Below are 21,005 nucleotides of genomic sequence, written 5' to 3' on the forward strand. Positions count from 1 at the left end.
GATCTGTCTGACTGATGTCAGCAGAATTATACATGTTTATGAAAGGGCGAATCAGAGAATGGTTCTGCAGATTAACCGTAAAAAGTTTAATCCAATCTTGGAAATATTGTAAAACGGTTTTTAAGCCTTCCTAAAACTCACATACTCCCCTACTGAATCAATATTAACAGTAAAGCACTGTATGCCTTACAGATATTAATAATTAATTACAAGATTATTATAGCGTGATGTAAATCATCTCCCCATGTCCATGAGGGCCCTGTATGTGCAGACCTTACATGCCACCAAATGTGTGAATATCTGTTCAATCAATTCAATTTTATTTGTATAGCGCCAATTCATAACAGAAGTTATCTCAGTTATCTCTACTTTTCAAATAGAGCAGGTCTAGACCGAACTCCTTTTAACATTTACAGAGACCCAACAGTACCAGAGAAGAGGTGCTCATGATCTTTTTTTTTTTTTATTTAAAAACTAGAAAATGGATTAGAAGATAATAATAGCACAGAAATCGCAGTGAAAGTGGGTTTTTATAAATACCTTTTGCATCAAAACCACTCTCTAGTTAAACTGTTTATGTTTTTTTTACATAGATGGACTCATTTATATTTTCTACTTATTTTTCTCTTTCTACTGCAGGAGGACTTTCTGTGCTCATCAACATTGCTCTCTGTAAACCACAGTAGTCGTTGCAGAAAACACAACTTTTGGGTTCCTGGTGATACAATATCAAGGGGGAAAATCTTAAAACGATTTTTTTTGGCTGAAAATCATTAAAACCTAAAAGCAGCCCTTACATATAGCCTACTAAAGGACTGGAAGGGTATTCACAAAGAATAAATATTTGCATTTAACTCATAATTCAGCAAATGATTTTGCTAAAAGGTTTTGCGTTGAACATGCGATGCATGTCATGCAAAACAAATTCTATAAATACAGACATTTTAGACATAACAGTACCTTCGGCCACTCTGAAAACGAGTAAAGTGCTTTCTCCTGTAAGAGCTGAGCGATGGTGGGCTCCCTGGTGTCGTGGAGGCTGTCGGGAATCTCACACATGGAAATAGGAGCTGCAAACCTTGGGCTGCCCACATAGCCCTCGACCACAGGCACTATGGAAGAGGATGACGGGTTTGAGCTCAGCAATGTGCCTCCTTTTTAGAATCAGAGCATTTTCCAACATAATTAAAGTCTTACAATCACAACAAGAAAGGAAACGTCAGAACACAGCGTTGTCTGTGGTTTGCTGTTAATGGTATCATTAAAACGATTAGACTAGAAATGCAGCTCTAATGTCTATCAACCTTTGAAAAGTTACCTGGAGTAGTTGGCCTCTCCTCCTTCACTTGGCCTTTCACCAGACTTCCTGAGGTGTCGACCAGCCCGTCCACCTGCTCCAGCTTCGGGGTCAGGACTGTGCTGTCCGCCTCCAACAGCTCTTGCTTCGTCTCAGCTTTGATCTCGGGTAAAGCTCTAAACTCCAGGCCCTCTGGCTTGGCCTCAGGTTTGATCTCAGAGCTGTCTGGGTACGTTGTGAACTCCAAACCCTCTGGCTTTGTCTCCGTCTTAAGCTTCGCCCCATCTGGGTAAGCAGAAAATCTGAGAGCTACTGGTTTTGCTTCAGGTTTGATTTCGGCGCCCTCTGAGTAGGCTGCAAACTGGAGGACTTCAGGTTTACTGTCTAAGCGCTCAGGTTTCATAGGAAGGCTGAGATCTTCAGGTTTGGTCTCCAGTGTTTCTGGTTTGACAGGATAGTCTAACTGCTCAGCTTTGGTCACCAAGTCTTCTGTCTTAACGGCGTAGGAAAAGAATTTTCCATGTTTGACCTCAGAGCTGTCGGGATAGACGTCCTCGGCAGCCTCTGTCTTGGTCTCCTCCACCTTGATTGGCAGCTCCAATTGCTGAGGTTTCTTCTCGCCACCACTGTCTGGTAAAAGAGAAAATTTAAGATCAGATGGCTTTGTGTCAATACTATTTGCAGGTAGAATAGGCAGAATTTTTATTTTATTTTGCTCAAGCAGGTTGTCTTTGTTATCCTGATCAAGGGAGAATGTCAAGGCTCTATTCGTACAGTGTCTGCTGCCATCTGGTAAAGTCAGATCTTCAACTGTACCTTCATAGTTTTCCTGATCCATGGAGACTTCAATTTTGACTCCAGCTCCGCCGCTGCTGTCTGTGGTGCTGTCATCAGACTTTGATGGGACTGCAGGGGATGAGACAGAAGTAGTAGGGCAGGAGGGCTGTGCGTATTCTGAGTAAATGCTCTCCAGCTCCATCTCATTTGGTTTGGCGTCATGTTCTTTCACAGCCTTTTCTGCTGTGTCATCACAGGGTTGAACCACTGCAACATCCATGAGAGAAACGTGATCCATCTGCCCTTCTGAGATCTCATCCACTTGATCTGCAAGATCCCCTGAACCCTCCTCTCTGGAATCTTCTGGAATTCCTCCCACTCGTACAAACTCTCCAGCTGCGTCTCCCATTAAGGTTTCAGCGTCAAGAGAGCTTTCTATTGTGTCTTCTTCTACTGTTTGATACAAAATCAACCCATCCACTTCCTCTCCAGGCACTTCAATAGACACAGGACACGCAAGGCTACCCTCCTGCCCCAGCTTCCCAAGATAAGGGTGCACATGTTGCGGCAACTCCTCTTTCTGCTCTTCTTGGTCAAAGCTTTCCTGGAGGTCTTGAGAAAGTTGGTTTGAGACCTCCATCCTCTCGTCCTGTTCCCTGAGACCCGGCTCTGGCTCTATCCCATCCATCTGTGGTACCTCCATCGGTGGATTCAAGACTCCCAAACTCTGGTCTGCACCTGGGAGGATAAATGATTAAGATGTTAAGTAGTGCCTGGCAATATTAGTTCAATCAAAGTTAAATCATGTGTAAAGGATCCACACAAAGTTAAATTAAAGCCACTGTACAAGTTTTTCTAATGGTAAAAGTTTTTTTTTTGTGGAAAAAGAACATAGTCCCAGTGGAAAAATTATAAAGTCTATGTGTTCACATCGTCTCAGTGACACCACTGGGGGTCGCCAAAGTTTTCAGATCCAACACATTGTGGCTTATGGGGAGTTAAGGAGTTGTATTTACTTTTTATCAGCCTGCTAAGGGTAGATTTATCTTACAACATAATTTAGACTGTTAAACAATAGAATTGGTTAATTTGTTCGGGTAGATTATTTAATATGCTTCCAAAAGGACACTTTTTAGGACACAGTTTCTAAACTCCTTTCCTGTGGTCACTTATGGAAAAAGGAATCAGTTTTAGAATACACTGTGAACACTAAAGGTGCTTTTTGACATACCTTGGTCTTCATCACACTCCTCATTGTCTAGACTTTGATTTCTTAGTTTGTTCTGCTCCATGGTGGCTGTGGATAAGTCTTCCACTTCGTCTTCCTCTTTGTCATTAAACTCAAACTCAGCGCCTCCTTCCTGGCCCTCTCCTTCCTCCACCGGATTGGTCAGGCTCTCAGTGACGTCAGAGTGGCCCAGCCTATCCTGCGGCTCATGGGCAGTGATGTCAGACAGAGAGAGGGGAGGAGGGGGGACGTAGGGAGGAGGGGGGCTCGCTGACAGGTCGGTTTGATCTGCGCTGGGCTCCTCGCTCACACCAATTTCCTGAATACATAAAATAAAAGTGTGAAAATCAGATTTACTCAAGCCTCAATCATTTTACTAGATATTGGTTACATAATGAGTTTTTGTTTTGTACGTAAGAAGATTTTAGTCTGATGTAAAGTACAGCAGTGGAACATAATTCACAGCATTGAACATCAGTGTGATCTTGTTGCGTGGTCTTATTTTGGTCTGGTGTCTGTCGTTACTTCGAAATTAAACACTGTTCCATAATTCTAACAATGATTAGAGAACAGAAGGTCTCAGGGCTCAGCACAATGTAAAATGTAAAAAGAAATTAAATTTTCAGTCCATTTCTTAATTATACATTATTTTTTCTTCTTGTTTCTTTCCTTTTTTCCTATTAATTATACATAAATGATTAATTTTGGAGTTATTTACATAATATAACTGTTAATCATTTACTCTAAGCTGCCAATGTTACACTGATGGCACTGGATCCAAAAACCAACCTTGAAGAGCATGTAACTTGAGGACAGTGGCTCCACAGAATCTTCTGCAGAGGGGTGGGAAGGAGAGGATGAGGGCGGGAGGCCCAAACACTCCTCCAGAGTTCCACCTTCCTCCCCTCCTCTGTCTCCCCCCTGTGTCTCCTCATCCTCCTCCTCCAGGAAGCCAGTCTCCAGAGTGGAAGGACCCAGGATTGGATCGGATTCATTGAACATGTGGTGAGCTGGACTGGAGTGGTCTGTGCCGTCCCAGGGAGCCTGCAGAGACGAAGGTGATGGACGAATTAATCACACAACGATGCATCACACAATTTACCAGGTCACTACTTAAGGAGAATGGAGATTTAAATCATGGTGCTTACCTGTAACTGATCCAGCTCCACTGACGGTGCCATCAGTCCGGTTTCCTCTGAGGAGCCCTGCTCACCAACAAGCACGTCACTCCTTAGTTTTGAATCAAGGTCTGTTCCCCCAACACCGTACGAATTGAGCATGCTTTGACCTCCTGTGGCTGAATTGAATGGGAACCCGTTGAGGGCGTCTTTGGATGCCTTCCCTCCATGTAAAGCTTCTGCAGACATGGCGTCATGGTGCAGCGAACCAAGCTCCAGGGTGTCATCCAAAGGAGGACAGTCGAGGAAATCTCCCCGTGACCCAGGAACTATTCCCAGACTCGGTGAGGAAGAATTGTGGGCATCCAATGGCGGAGGGTGGAGGTGGGGGTGAGAGGAGGAAGAAGGAGACGGAGCCGATGTTGGTGCGGGGTGATGCTGGTGATGATGATGATGGTGGTGGTGAGAGGACTGGTGGGGATATTCAGGAGGCTGGGGGGAGTGGCCAGAATCATACAGACAGCAGTGAGGGTGAGGCAGCTGCGGATGAGACGAGGAGGAGGAAGAAGACGAGATGCCGGGATGAGTCGCCAGGCCCGGATGGTGAGCGTGATGATGACTTTGAGGATGAAGATGAGAGGGGTGTCCCCTGACGTAGTTCCTGTGAGCCTCCAGGAAGCTCAGCTGGGGGTCGTTCAGGATGTAGAAGTCGGTGCGGCTCAAGCCGTGGCGCGCAGCCCCGATGAGGAGGTCACGGTCGTGTTTGCCAGACTCCCACCAGACCGGGAGGTAGAGGGAGGGGCGGCACAGCTGGAGGCGGGCCGACATTAACGGGTGACGGAGAACCTGGGGGAAAGATAGATAGTTCAGAGAGCCATAAAAAATACAGCATGTTGTAAAGTTCCACTTTAAAAAGGTAACAATAACGCCACGGCAGCGTCAGCTATGCGGTTTTAAGCTTAATGCCCCACTGGGAGAGTTTCAGAAACAGAGCATTTTTGCCAACCAGATTTTATAAACATCCTCAGATTTGGTAATTTTTTCTTGATTTATGTGCTACTACAATGGGTAAGCAGGCTACGTAGTTTCCTTTGTGTGTATTTTTACTTATGCCGCTTCTATGTCTGACTCCCTGCCAGTTAATCTGCTCGGTGCTGCATAACACAGCTGGCCATTGCTTCCTTCAAAAACAGACCGTATTTTCTGTGGAAAAGAGCGGAGAGCCGCTTCTGGGACCTACTGAAAAGTGATAAGGCGCTTCTGGTGGAATAAAACATTGTCTAAAACCAGAACACATCACAGTCCATGATGGTCATCTTTAATCTACAATTTATCAGTATAACACAGCCCTAAAAAGGCAAAGAGCAGACACTTTCTGTTTGCTTTAACCACTTAAACCCATTTTTACTTGGTTTTCATTGTCTTTATTTACATGAGTTACAAAATGTCAGAAATATCATGGCTAGGTTAGGCTAGCCAGAAATGCCCTTGTTTGACATAAAAATTGTACTTTTCAAAAATGTTATGTAAACTGAAGTTTTGGTCTGTTTATGTGCTTACATCAAAAAGCTGTGGTCATCACTGCAAACCAATCAACTGGATCACTTTTGACACTGAAGAAAACTGATTTCTATGTAGATGGATGTCCGTCTTCACCAGACGTTTATTTATGACACAAGAAGAAGGGTGCTATTGCATCGATCGGATGCTACAGGTAAAAAGTCAAGAGTGATGAATAAGGTTTATTTGTGCATCAATCAATGCACCGACACAAGGTCATTCCAGACTCTACACAAACAATTGTTCTGTTGGAGACAAACTTTAGAAGTAAACTTTCTCAGTTTGAGCTGCAACAATGAAAACTAGTATTAATGATGAAGTGTTTCTTCAAACAGCCCACCTGCTCTCTGATCTTTCGGAGCAGCTCGATGCGGTATAAAGTCCGGGCAGCTCGCTCTTCTGTCAGAGGCTCTACAAGCACAGCTGGATCCACCAAACCTGGAAGGAACGAGAGAGACGGTCAACACTGGCACGGAGGCAGGGAGAGACATGAAGAAGGTATAAGGGATGAAGGTAGGGGGATGAGAGAAAGAAAAATAAGTTCAAGCATGTTTGTGTGTGCACTGTGAGTCACTCCTGTCTTTGATGAGTTTACAACTCCCACACACATACAGCAGCTTAACAGACGTGTGTGAGTGTGTTATACATCCTCCTGTCAGCCATCATCGAAATATATTGCTAATCCTGATGTTTTTATCATCGAGGTGAGAAGATATGCAATTTATGTCAACATGGAAGGGTAAATAATACCCAGTTTACATTTATTTGAGGGGTCACATTTGTGATGATGCAATATTTAGATGTAATATTCCCTTACACAAACAGTTTTATTTACAATTTAAAATGTTCTATATTTTTCTGATTTATTTGGTGAGTTTTAATATAATTAGATGTAGTTAACTGTCAAAGAGAAGCAAATGAATCCTCCCACCAGCAGGAGTCAGTAATGTTCCCCAGAAATGAGGTCTGCAGCTACACCCCAATGAGGCCGATGACTTGTAAATAATGCAGTGTGTGCTTTTACAGTCAACCGTGTATTTATATTGTAAAACCAGCCAACTGTGGCATTTAAAACAACCACAGAAACCAAGTGGTAAGTTCAGTCCATTGCTGATGTTTGTGTCAGACCCTCGGTGTCAAGTTTAAATAGCACGTCTGTATGTTTGTCTGACTATACACAATACCTTCTTCCTTCCTTGGAGGCAGTTTGCAGGCTGTCCGACACATGTTGACGAACGAGTTGAAGTATCTCTCCAAACTCTCGTCCGTCTTCCTCTCCAGTCGAGCCAGTGCTCTGAACTGGGACCAGTCGAAGGTCTTCCTCTCCGAGTCATACACCACCCCAAACGACGACACAGTGCGGTAAAAATCGGCTTGTTCTCGACGAGTCCACCTTAAAGGGGATGGAGGAGGACAAAGGCTGTTTATGTTTCAAATATATTCATGAAGTTTTATATTAGGGGTGTTGATCAAAATGAGAGACATAAACAGATGCTTCCTGAAGTTGAAACGCCCAGATTTCAAGACAACCTGCTGTGCTTATGTATTAAACAAGATGCTGGAGGAAGATTTTTGCTTTGAATACATACTGTAGATTCACACACCTACTGTCATTTAAAGAGTAGGAATAATGACTACGTGTAGCCTCTAGGCTTCTTGCAATAAACCAGATGTTTGTGTTGCTCTATGGAAAGTTGTCTGAAGAGCGCTTTTATTAAAGTTCTGTGTGATGTGTTTAAGAAGAGGAAGAACTGAACATAAAGTGGTATATTTTATCTCATAAGTGTAAACTTTACTTTTTGCTGTACTTCAAAGTATCTTCAAACACGAAAAACTGACTGAGTGACTGGTGAAAATAATTTTCATATTTTAAAGTGTGAAACGGATGTTTTGAAACTTTCTTTTAAATGAATTTCCAATTTTTTCCTGAAACAGACCTCCATGATGCACCAATGTTATAACACAGAAGTGCAGAATTGGTTTCTTTCTGTCTCTGAATTTCATCGTTACCTCCTCTGCCACTCCAGAAAAAGGGGGTCAGGCTCTGTTGCGACCACAGAACACCGCCTCAGCTCTTCACCCAGTTGCCATGCCAGCGGCCCACCAGCGTGATGACTGTGAGCGGCTCCAGCTCCTCCCATCCCCATGCCAACGAGGCCGTCGTGAAGCATGAAGTCGTGCCTGAGCAGCGGCTCGCGGCGCAGCGTGAAGCGCTGGTAGGCGGTAATCAGCCTGCGTAAACGGGCTGTCAAGGCGGGGCCAGTGGGCCAGAGGGGCCGGGCTTGGACAACGTGGAGCGCCGCAACCCCGGTGCCTGTTCCTGTTGTCGTCGTGGTGACCAATGTTCCATCCTGGGCGCACAAGTCACCTGACATCTGGGAATCTGTGGAGACGAGACGCACGCTTTCTGAGAATCAGGGATGCTGGAGCTGTACACGGACTTTTTGCTGCTACATTTAGAAAGTTCATCATTAGGAAATAAGGAGATATAATACAAACTCATCCTGCTAACGCAGTTTGGTCACTACTTAAAAAGTACTGAGACTCAATGCCTAGTTCCATTTAAAAGCAGAACCTTGCTCTATGATTGTATTCAACCTTGCATACTGTATATTTGAATGCCCACTTCATTTTCCAAGAAGATCTATTTGTGAGAGGTTTAACTTCATTAAAACGTAGATTCCAGACAATTATTTTTTTTAAAAAGGCCCCTGGATCTGAACAGATCATTTACTAGAACCTGAAATCCCCACTAGAAACCACAGAACTTGAGCTGAGGCAATCAAACATTGTGTTCTTATACCCAAATATACGGTCTTAAAGGACCAGTGTGTAGAATTTAGTGGCATCTAGAAGTGAAGTTGTTGCAGATTGTAACTAACTGAACCCTGCTTGTGTCTGTATTTGAAGACCTGGGAATAAGAAAGGACTGTGAAGTATGTAGGAGAAACTACTGTGGCCCTGAAACTTCTGAAAAATGTGAAAGGTCCCAACACAGCCAGAGTTTGGTTTGTCCGTTCTGGGCTACTGTAGAAACAGTGGACTACATGGAATGTAGTAAATGTTAAAGACTGGACCTCAAATGCACCTGTATCTTCTGAATACAAAACGTTTATGGAGTACAGATCATTTTAACATTACTGTATCGCTCATTTACACCAGAAGAATGAGTAACAGGGTATTTGTATCTTTCTCCAGAGTACCATTCAACAACTAGATGTGCATTAAATGTACCCACTGAGACACTGAGCACCATTAAAAGTATCAAAACTAATTTCACACATTGGATAAGCCCGTACTCTGCAGAGCATGAAGACTTGAGCTGAAAGGTGAAATGGGTTTAGATACAGTATGAAACATCGTCCTCTTGGACTGCATAGAGGGGGAGATGGAGTGGAGAGAAAGTATATTATGTTGTCTGACTCATTACAGAAAAATGAAAATGACTAATGGTAATGGAAGCTTAAATTCCCTTTAAGACCTGCAAATGTCACGACATTATACAGCTACTATTTGGCATTTATTTGTGTGCCTCTGTAGATCCTTTATTTAAAGACGCTTCACTGTGTTTGTGTTCTTGTTGAGATTCTCCTGTTCAGGTTATGGAAAACATTCTCCCCAAAGACGCATTCTGTCTACAGACTTCTTGATATTAATAAATATGTTCATGTAACTGCACAGTGCGTCTCACCTGGACCTGTACTGTCAGGCTTGTCTGAGGTATCTGTGCTGGAGCAGGTTTCCTCTCCCTGTGAATTAAAGACACACAAATATCAGTGAAGAGAATCAGCATGAACACAACAACAAATTTACAAAAAATTACAACTGTAACACATAACTACTAGGAACCAAAAACTTTTGTATTACAAAAAAAAAGAAGAACAATGATATTTCCTTTCCTACAAAAGAAAAAAACATACCAATCTTATAACTACTGGTCTTATAATGAAAGGAAACTTTAATAAAAACCTTTTGGTCATGTTTAGGATTATTTCTGCAGCATTTACAGAAAAGTATGTTGCACATTTTAAATGACAAGATCATTGAGATGTACGTTGCAGCTCAGGTTGCAGATATTTCCCCTCACATAAGCATTTAATTCAATCTTGCATGACGAGAACAGATCAGGTACTGGAAACGTAATTTTTACTATAAAGTTTAAAAATACAGCGGTGCAGAAAATGTAGCTGCACGGCAAAGATAAAAGACAAAAAAGCAAAGATAGGTGAAACCTGATCTAATAAGCAATAAAAAAGATACCAGAGATTATATTTTACACATCATCTGTTCTGGTATTAAAAGTGTTGTGTGTTAAAATGCATCATTAACTCTACACAGCTACTTTTACAGTACCTAGATGCCAACTTGGAAGGATCCAAAATTTTTAAAATCCCATAAGAAATCTTAACCATCACCACACAAAATTAGACTTTTTATCTAAAGAGACTACAGTGAGTGAATCTCAGGTTGTATGCGGAGTGATAGAGTGGGAGAAAGAGAGCGAGAATAAAAGACGGAGAGAGAGCTTTTTAAACGCTAATGTTGCGTCTCAGGAGAACTTCCTCTTCACCTTGCTGCTCTCGTCTCTGTCCTCTCCTCCATCAGCTTTGCTTTCAGTGTCGTCCTTTGCCTCCTCAGTTTTGCAGACGCTGACAAAAAAAGAACAGACAAGTGCAAAAAAGCTTTAATACACACAGATAATCTCCTACTGAGCTCCCCAAGTGTACGACTGAGGGCGACACATGTAAAGGCAGAATTAAATGGAATAGAACACAGGAAGTGTAAACGCACACTCCATGACAAACTTGATGTTTCATTGATGTTTAACTGAAGATAAAACAGGAAATGATGCAGAAATACAACAAAGGGCCTGTCACAGTCTAACCTGTCAAAATGTGATCAGATGTAAAGAAAACACATTAAACATGAGACAAGAGGGTTACGCTTTGCAACTGTTCTATGCTAAAAGAACCCTGGAATAAAATAATACGTTTTTTTGTGAGGTAAAAATGGTATTTAAATATGTAGGATCCCTAATTATTTTTCATAGTCTGAGCACAGCAAGCACTGACTATATTTGCAGTGAGTCAGTCAATTTTTGCATCTTTCAGTTTTGGCCCTTTAAGCCCCGGTTTAGAACATATTCAAATTTAAAAAAAACACAACAAACAAAACAAAAAACACAATGTTCACAGTCACAGTTTGGAAACAGGTTAGCTCCAATATGGCTCCTCAATGACCGGGCTTTTAATATTAATATACTGAACTGTAACAAACGCAAGAGGAGCACACACACAGAAACAAACCAAACTCGGAGGGATGTTAAAAATGAAAAATCAAATGAAACTCCTCCTCGCTCCTCATCTCTGTTCATCCTGGAGAAAACCTTCCTGCTCGGGATCAAAATTCTTAATTTGTTAAAAATGGGGATTTTAGATTCTTCTTTTTTTTTTTTAAATGATTCATTTCGGTCATTGCTCTCTAAGCTGGATTTAAAGATGTTAAGTAACCTTTGAAACCACTTTTTTGTTATAGTTCACATAAAGCAGTTCTGGAGGAGCTTTGTCACGTCTGAGAAAATAAACCTGTCTATCATCAGTTCTCTAAGCTTCGGCTCGAATTATGACTGAATTATGAATTATTTTTATTTTACAGAAAGCATGCGTTACAAATGAGGTAGACTGGGTTAAAGGCACGTAACCGTTTATCAGGCAGGGAGGGTTTAATGATACTATAGTCAGTATATCTCACTCTCTGCTGCTTCAATTTCCTCAATACTATACTAATACTACTGCAATGCTAAATCACTGCAGTGTCCCTTCAAATTTTAATTGTAAAACAGGTGGGATGCATTCTGTACTGCTACTTATTTCAAATGTATTCTGGATATTTTTAAACCTATTTATTAAGAACCTGCAGTAACCCTGACCAAACAAACAGTCAAATGAAAGTCATTCTACAACACACTTCCATGAAGACCGAACGTTCTTTCACGAGGCTTTCTGTTCAAATTCTAAAAACCTTTAAGCATCAGAAATATCACATTTGTTTTCCACACCCTCTGTGCCGTGCTGTGGTGCCGACTCCACAGGTAGCAAACACTAACACTTTTAATGAACGTTTTATGCAGGTTTTGAGCCACCACATTTACTGTACTATAGCCTCGGTGTTCATCCTTTTAATGTCTCCCTTCTGCGTTTTCCTTTATTTTTTCCCCCATCCCCTTTCAAACCTGTGTAGGAAGTCTGTCAGGTTAACATTTTGAGACTCTTCCTGCCATCACAGTCGCTGTGCTCAGCTGGGAACAACTTCAGGTTGAACAGGTAACAAAGCGAATGACAACTTCAATTACCTTCAGGAACAGGATCAAAGCTTCCTGTGTGTCTCATTTTCATAGTTCTGCTGTCAGCCGGAGCAGCAGCACCCAGAAAATAAATTTCCCACGCTATGTTTTCGCTTTCCTCTTTTTCTCTGTCAATTATTCCTCTCTGGCTTGTGTGGGTTCTTCTAGCGCGACTCGTGAGTACAGTCAAACTACCAGAAAAATGACTTGTGAGGACAGATTTCACAGTTGTTGCGTAGAAAAACCATAAACCTTTTAGAGTTCAGTGGTAGGTTATGGCAAAAATTAAATACCTTATGGAAATACACCTGCAGCTGTATGTGCGTGTCAGTCTGATATCTATATATATGTATCTCTTGCCCAGTGTAAGGCTATCATTAAAACACGCTCATTGCTACGGACATAATTAGCACCCTGATGTCACCCTTTGCTTGTATATTTGTATTTCAGTGTGTTTGTAATCTTGTTCTTCGCACTCGGTATGTAAAGCAGGTGTGTGGGCGGGGAGGTGGCAGTGTCGACGAAAACAAACATGGCATCGGAGAGGACAGGATGTGTTTTTCGCACCAGTGTTGGCACCTGCTGGGAACGCTACTACAGAGAGGAAAAGAAACGACGACTGCTGCAAGGAGGAAGTGACTCCTGCTGGAGATCTGCGGGGAAGCCGATTTGTGAACATACATGTGTCACTTTTGTACCATTCTTTACTATTTGTGTAAGACTCTCTATGCCTGGAAGCTCCATAGTTACTGTGTGTGGACTACTGTATGTGCTACGTTAATTAAAAATGTCTTTCGGAATATGTGGCAGCACAGGTCCATCACCGGTTGGTTTTTTTGTTGAGATTTTTGTCATTTTATTTAGCTAATTTAAAGGTCTGACTCCACAGAACGAGAGCTGCTGCTTAGCGACAGAAATTCACACTGACACACTAACACAAGTAGAGCCAGAATATTTTCACATCCAACTCTGTGAATTACGGGTTTATTTGGACCAGTTTGACAACAGGGATTTACAGCGGCTCTGACCAGGACTCCGGGGACTCCGGGAGGCGTGAAGCAGGAGAGGAGCGAGAGGGAAGTCGGGCATTAGAAAGGCAGCAACAGCGTGTAGAGCCAACACGTTTTCATCTAACTCAGACACCACCTATCTGCCGAGTCTGAATAAAGTGTGTTTTACAATTACTTAACATTATCATTTGGCCTGCGCTGGGGGTCTGAGTTCAGGACTATAAAAATGTAGCCACCAGGTTACATCGCTGCCTTTGTCTATCTCTTCACTGTCTGTGTCATGGATGCATACTGAGCTGCAGGTCTGTGTCAGTCTGCTCAAGGGCAGACAGGATGAAGCTACACTTCACTCCCCTATGCATCTTGACCAAAGATGCTCTTTTATTTCTATTTTCTGTAATTATATACAACACAGAAACATCACAGATAGATAGAGAAAACATAAAAGGCAAGGAAATGAATTTGAAAAAGGGGGGAACCCATTCATGTGAGTTTAGTGTGTCTGTATTCAGTAAGGTATGAGCAGGGTGTGTTTAGATCACATTTAGGTTTTTCTACTGTGTGTGAATGTGTGTGTGCATGTACACGTACCTGTCAGCCATGTCGGGGACCCCCTCCCCTCCTCCCTGTTCAGCAGACAGCGCTGTGACGTCTGGCATTCCCACTCTCTCCAGGAAACACAGGTCTGGATCCGCACGCATGGCATTGTACCGCTCGTAGCCTGGTCAAGGACACACATTGACAGACACACACCCCATTAAAGCACAGGAATACACACACACAGACACACACACTGTGGGCGCAACACACAACACATACATAAATAACAGATGCCACATTTGTGCCCTGAATGACTTTCAGTATAAGCAAATATCCACTGAATTATGTTTAAATCACAACTGTGCTCATGAGTAAATAGACATAAAAGATCATTTTTAAAAACCTACAATTTTGGTGCATGTCAAGAAAGTGTCAAACTAAAAGTTGACAGTGGCCCTCACCGTGTTTGTGGACTCCAATGAGGAGAGATTTGTCAGCGTCTGCGTCCCACCATGAAGCTGGAATCTCTATGTAGTCGATGTCGGGTAGTGACACCTCAAGTTTACTGTCAACACAAACAGCCACACATGCAAACAATCAATCAGTGCTGTCAGTGTCAAATCAGGACACTGGAAACACAAAAAACATTCAGGCTGTCAATCATACATCTTTCTGACTGTTTGAGTGTTTAACTCTCACTTTCAGTTTCATCTCGTACATTTTCACTTCACTGTAAACGAGCAGAAAGCATTCAAAGAGCCAATATTTGTCAATCTCCTGACAGATTCCGCATGTGTCAGTCCAATAAAGTTTTGTTTAGCAGTTACAATATAAAGAACATTGTGCTCGCTCCATACCTGGCAGGTATTCCCTCAAGAGCTTGATTGGCAGCCTCACCCAAAACCTCCACCTTTAAGTAGTACAACATCCGCACCCTCAGTAGCACCCTGGGGAGAGAAAGGCGGAGAGAGAGGGGGTTGTACTTTGTCTCATAAATGCACCACAGTAAAACATTACTCTCACTCTGAATGGACTGCAGTTCGGTTTGTTCAGACTGGTTAAATTACTCCACAGTGTGTGACTGTAAAGCGTTTTATTGGTGTTTTGTTTTCATGCGTTTTAATGTCTTTCTCTCTTTTTTTGCAGATGGTTTGTAATCTCTGCAACATTGTGAATCAGAGTCCTTCCGTCAACACGCTTTCTGAATATTAAATAAATTATCTGGCCTCACAAGCTGATATCAAGGAGTAAATGGTTCATAAAAACAAATAAATAGCTCAAAACATTTAACATTTAACAAGCACACAGCTCTGTTTCTATACTCGTGCTTTGTTGTCAAAGGCTTTTATAACACTGCTGTCTTCTTAAGCACCTCTGGTTTACAAGCAGCTATAAATTGCTACAAATCACTGATTACTAGTCAATTAAATAAAATGACCTTTACTGCTGATTGTAGTGTTTCTAGTAGCTGTTGTTCTACAGCTCATACATTACACAACAAAAGTAGTTAAAATTGATAACATTAAAGAATCACAGAGAAAAAGGTCCAACTGTTATATCATCAACCTTTTTCATCCAGGTAATTAAAGTTCTGATTGTTTGGTTACACAATAGTAGACTACTGTATAATTATCCTGTTAATTAGAGTTGTGATTCGTAAACCTACTTGTTGCAGTGTTGTTTGAGGTGTTTCTTGTAGCTCTCGTCCTGAAGAACCACCTCAGGGTTACAGTGGACCAGCCAGTCAGCGTTCTTCACTTCAGGAACATTCAGCTGATTCTTCAGCTTCTTCCCCTTCCGACCCCGAGGAACTGGAGCTGATAGACCTGGGACAAAGAGGGACGGAGAAGGAGGGGGGAAAATAACTATACCATTAAGGCAAATCCACCATGGATTCCTATACTGCACTACATGCCAACATTTTAATAAATATAGGCAGTAAGTGCTAAGCAGGGTGGGTAAGGTAAAATTATCCATTCAATATTTCATCTGACAGAAACATTACAGTTAAGTTAAAGGTGAATTTTACTGTTTACAAGTCTTGAGGAGCTTGTTGACCAGCACAGAGAAATGCGTTCCTGACATAAACAGCCAGTCTCAGTCCAAACTGACAATGAATGGAAGTGTGGAAATGATCCTGGGGACATTACAGTAGTACACAAGTGGTAGGCAGACTATACCGGAGCAAAACTGGCTCAGGATGGAGCAGGAGACGAGGCAGGGCTCCAGCTTTTTTAAACATTCGCTATATACTCCTCCCACTCGCAGTTGGAAAGAGGCGAGCTAACTAGACCTCTGTATCTCTGCTTGAAGCTAAATTAGCCACTACTAGCATCTCATCAATTAAACTGCTGATGATCAAGTTTTGTGGCTAATGTAGGCACAAGGTTATGAGAAAAAAGAATGTGTGGAAGAAAGAAGAACAATATATCTGGTCCTGCTGCATTGATTTTCATCAAGAGTTAGAGGGGTGCAATGCTAAATCAGGGGACTGCTCTTAAGGTCCAAGGCTAACATCAGTGCAAGCTAACAGTGAAAGACTAACCAGAATGATTGAGCAGCGCCTGGTCCTGGCCTTCCTTGGTGGGTGTGATCAGGTCCCAGATGAAGCTCTTGATCTTATCATCACCTTTGTAGTGTCTCAGGCAGTAAACCAGCAGAGCCCTGCATAACAAAAAATAAATATGAGTTCCTTATATTTACATGTTTCTTTGCATCAGGGCATTATAGCTCTGATCCTGGTGGTTGCTTGTATGACTTACAATTCCCTGTAATTCCTTTGGGACATTTCAGAACCTCTGCAGGGTAAAATAATGTAGAAAGACTCGATTTCCTCACCTACAGATCACCTCCATGTCTCTCTCTGCCAGGTGCCATTTAAACCGACCGTGGTTTAAGATGTCCTTCCACCGACCCCACCTGGACAGTGAAGGATGGATAGGGAAGTAAAAATGCAGATAAGGAACAAAGGAGACAGAGACAGAGATAGAGGATGCCGCAGGTCACAGAGAAGAATGGAGAGCAATAAATATTTGTCTGTTCAGCTGAAACATTAAACAATAAGTGTGTGATCATAAATAGAATTTATTCTCCTGACTTCAAACCACAGTGAAGATTGCTCTGTTGTATTTTGTCTCATTTATGTTCACTCTTGAGTTTGCAACAGACCAACCTTGTAAACAAAAGATATGAGCTCACAAGGAGCTTTTTATTGGACTGAGTATTAGTAAGATGTCATCCCACAAGGTTTATGATTTTGGCTGCAAGGTGTGAGAGATGTGTGTGAGATGTGTGTTCACACGGTTTAGAAAGAAATGAAAAACAGTCACTTAATGTGGTTGGTAATAATTTTTTTTATTCTTGGCTGTCCAAGGAAGAGGAACTATCAGTCTGTGCACACCTACACTACAAAACCGGCTCATTCCACTGCTATGGAAACGCTCTCCAGCTTACATGCTCCAGGAAATATTTCTTTTTGTTATTTTCTGCTAATTCAACTGAAGCTGCTTGGTGGCCTGGTGTGTAAATGTGCAGCCAAATATGAATGATTCCTAAAAAGTCTCAGATCGTACCCGAAGATGAGCAGATTCTTCTCAACTCGGAAGCACTCGGCACGGAGGTACCGCCGGCTGCGCTCGCCCAGGCGGCGAGTCCGGCACGGCCGCTCCTCCGAGTCGCTATCCAGCTCTGAGAACTCCATCAGCTCGTCGTCCTCGAAGGAGTTGTAGTGACGAGTCTGCTTCCTCACCCGAGGCGTGTCGATCACCAAGGACTCCTGCAAGAGAGAAGAGTTTTGTTTGAATGAGATGATAAAGGTCGACTTTGTTGTGACGAGACAAAGCAGGTGAGGAGTTATTATCTTCTGGTTGTATTCAGAAGAGAGGGACACCTGAGGAGAGACCAAAAGAACAAACATGCACATTACTTCTGTTCACTAGGAGTGTCAGTTATTAGGGATTCAAGGCACGAGTCATAGTCCACACACACACATACAGACAAGGTATGAAGACAGTAGCAGTTCTTGGTGTGCAATCTGCTTCATTCATTAAGGCAGTCCATCTGTTAAGAGGGGGATGGGATGGGGAGGAAAAAGAAGATGGAAAAGGAAGAACATGATTCCTTTTTTTCCTCATCTTCTTACTCCTCATTTCCATCCGGCACTTGTTTACTCTTTTCCCGATTTGGGAGCTCAGCTTAAATTCCCCTCCCTCCGTCTTTGCATTCACTAACTTGAATAAGATGCCTTTTTTTCCAAGCCTTATGTTGTTCCCCATCTCAAGCACTCCTCTACTCTTTCTACATTCTTCTTACCTTTACATGATGTGAATAAAACTCCCGTTCAGTGGTTAATGTCTGACCTCTTTCTCTTGTTTTATCTTCAGCATCCACCTTTCTTTGCTCCCTTCTCTGTCACTTTCTTCACCTTTATTTCCTTCATCTTCTCATTATTTTTGTCTATTTTCTTTTAAACTCCTTTACTTCCTTTTGCTCCTTTCATCCTCTCCTGCATTTATTCTCGAATCTGTTCCTCCTGCCGTCTGTCTGTACCTTCTCAGATTTGGAGTCAATCTCCACCTCTGCAATCTTGGCCCATTTCTGCCAGAAGTTGGGGTCGTCCAGAGAAATGTCCGTTCTGTTACCAGATGAGATGAAACTGGCCTGAGGAAAGAAAAACAGAAAAGACGAGTAAGTAAAAAACAGTAAAAAACAGATTCATTCAACCAAATGTTTGGACTGAAGCCAACTGCTGATTTTTTTCCACAATCGGATCTTCACATTTGATCTGCATGCCAAAATATTCCAAGTATTCAGGGCTTTCTCCAAAGAGCATCAGAAACAGACTATGGGACAAAATAAAACATTTGAAAAATCTGTCTGAGTTAAGGCCTTCACTTAGACAACTGGACAAGATTGGAGATATGCGTTGACAGACATCACCCACTTAAGAGAGATAGAATCAAACCACACCTAAACATCTGTGCTCAATGCTGTCATTTTCTTCATAAAGGATGGAGAAGGCTAGGGCTGAGGTCAAGGGTTAAGGCGTTGACCTTTTTCCTACATTAGATCAATATGTTGTAGTTGTTAGGGGTTTGTGAATAGATAAGTTTCTGGCCTTTCTACCTTAGCAAACGTTGACCCTTTCCCTTCAGACTGGATGGTGATGGTCTGAGTTCGTCTCTGAAGTATCTGATCGATGTCTTCCTCGCAGAACTTGGAGCCCTCGTCTTCTTCGTCCATTAGCGCTCCGTATGCTCCTTTTTTCAACAAATCCTCCACTTCTAGCTTAGAGAGCTGCTGCACCTGCAGCAACAAGAAGCCACACGGGTTAGAATTGATGCTCTTTTTCTTCCTCAGGTTAACGGTTTGTAAATTGTGACAGCTGACCACATCTCGGAAGAAAAGCTTCAAATAAATACGGTGCAGCATCCAACAATCTTGTCAAATCCAATAAAACACTAATAAGAAGTAATTTCTCACCCCGTTGAGGCTTCCTTTGCGGTTGATGTCTTGGAGAACGGCCTTGTCCAATCCCAGCTTCAGACTGGCCTTGTCAAACATTTCCCTCTCGTAAGAATTCCTGGTGATCAGTCTGTAGACTTTCACCGCTTTGCTCTGGCCAATCCGATGGCAGCGTGCCTGGGCCTGAAAAAAGATATGAAATATAAGAACAGTATAGCACATAATACGTTACTATAATGCATTATTACTGCACATGCGGTCGAACCTAAGAAAGTGTTTAGATTAAGGACCACAGTAGGTGACTGATAAGAAATGCTTACAGAATATATTACACCGTACTTCATATGTAACAGATTAGCAAAGAGGACTCTCAACCGTTCTTGAAAATGCCACTCAATTTTGAGAGTGTTCAAACATTTTGGCAAGAAATGGAAACATCCACTGCATAAAAACCGTGGGAAAGACTCAAACCCACAGAGTCAAGTAACACTGCCAAAGTCATCCTGTGAAGCGTGCATCTTGTCAAAACTGCATGCCCAAAAGGCATCATGAATGCCACTACAGATTAAATAACAAAAAGAGAGCTCTCCTCTCACCTGCAGGTCATTCTGGGGGTTCCAGTCTGAGTCGAATATGATGCAGGTATCTGCAGCCGTCAGGTTGATTCCCAGCCCTCCGGCTCTGGTGCAGAGCAGGAAAACGAAGCGGTCCGAGTCCGGCTTGCAGAACCTGTCGATGGCAGCCTGCCGCAGGTTCCCTCGCACACGACCGTCAATGCGTTCGTAAGCGTAGCTGGAGAAAAAAAAATGTGTAACAACTTCATGTCAAGGGTAATGAATGCATCATTCAATTCCTCTCCTTCCTCTAGAATGCTTTCTTTCCATTCTGCTTCTTCCATCTTTGCCTGTTTATCCATTCCTTTTCTCCTTCCACATTTCTCTTAATTTCTGTCCTTTTCATTTTCTCATTGAATTGTACCCCTCCCCACCCTGCTTTTGCTTCTCACCGTCTCTGTATGAGGTAGTCCTCCAGGATGTCCAGACAGCGGACCATCTGGGAGAAGACCAGGACTTTGTGTCCCCCGGCCAGCAGTTTGGGCAGCAGCTTGTCGATCAGCACCAGTTTACCGGCTGCCTGGATCATGGCCTGCAGCTGGAAGTCAAGCGCATCTGGACTGTGGCACTTCCTGAAGCTTTCCAGAATCTTCTCCTCCGCTCCTGAAAGAATGGAAGAGGAAGGTAATGCTTTACTTTCAGACTTAAATAGATTGAAAGAATTCATTGTACGTCTGAAAGAATACTGCTTATAGTTACTTAACATAGGAAAGTACATAGTTGTGTGTGTTGTGCTCAACTTGAACACCATTTTCTTTGTTTAACCATGTTCTCTCTTTCTTGCTTGCTTTGTTTTGACTGCCTGTTGTTGAACACATTACTGGTGTGCTGTGTAATTATAGATTTAAATAAATTGCTAATTACAACTGATGTGTCATTCAAGAGGTGGACTTACAACCAGGGAAGAACAACATTGTGTTAAAGTCTATGAGTCTGTGTGTGGCTGTTTCCAGGTTTCAAAAAGTTCCTTTTTATTACTAAATGCATGGTGGGTGTGTGTGTGTGTGTGTGTGTGTGTGTGTGTGTGTGTGTGTGTGTGTGGTGTGTGCGCGCGC

At 42.4% G+C, this 21,005-nt stretch overlaps 1 protein-coding gene across 1 annotated transcript in view; it reads right to left on the reverse strand.

The window, feature by feature from the left end:
* The window catches only part of chd6 (chromodomain helicase DNA binding protein 6), a gene marked incomplete in the record, with an annotated part of 91,110 nt that overhangs the window by 10,320 nt on the left and 59,785 nt on the right, over nucleotides 1-21,005 (reverse strand). Inside the window, 23 exon segments of the mRNA XM_035661471.1 lie at nucleotides 961-1,154; nucleotides 1,319-1,927; nucleotides 2,114-2,812; nucleotides 3,306-3,621; nucleotides 4,092-4,346; nucleotides 4,451-5,266; nucleotides 6,321-6,418; nucleotides 7,165-7,373; nucleotides 7,991-8,363; nucleotides 9,672-9,729; nucleotides 10,551-10,629; nucleotides 13,925-14,054; nucleotides 14,335-14,438; nucleotides 14,731-14,820; nucleotides 15,540-15,699; nucleotides 16,419-16,537; nucleotides 16,712-16,792; nucleotides 17,446-17,648; nucleotides 18,422-18,532; nucleotides 18,998-19,177; nucleotides 19,355-19,519; nucleotides 19,933-20,128; nucleotides 20,343-20,562. Coding sequence (XP_035517364.1) covers nucleotides 961-1,154; nucleotides 1,319-1,927; nucleotides 2,114-2,812; nucleotides 3,306-3,621; nucleotides 4,092-4,346; nucleotides 4,451-5,266; nucleotides 6,321-6,418; nucleotides 7,165-7,373; nucleotides 7,991-8,363; nucleotides 9,672-9,729; nucleotides 10,551-10,629; nucleotides 13,925-14,054; nucleotides 14,335-14,438; nucleotides 14,731-14,820; nucleotides 15,540-15,699; nucleotides 16,419-16,537; nucleotides 16,712-16,792; nucleotides 17,446-17,648; nucleotides 18,422-18,532; nucleotides 18,998-19,177; nucleotides 19,355-19,519; nucleotides 19,933-20,128; nucleotides 20,343-20,562 — 5,465 coding nt within the window.

The sequence above is a fragment of the Morone saxatilis genome, unplaced genomic scaffold, assembly GCF_004916995.1.
Source record: "Morone saxatilis isolate NCDOM2014 unplaced genomic scaffold, NCSU_SB_2.0 Contig18, whole genome shotgun sequence".
NCBI classification, from domain to species: domain Eukaryota; kingdom Metazoa; phylum Chordata; class Actinopteri; family Moronidae; genus Morone; species Morone saxatilis.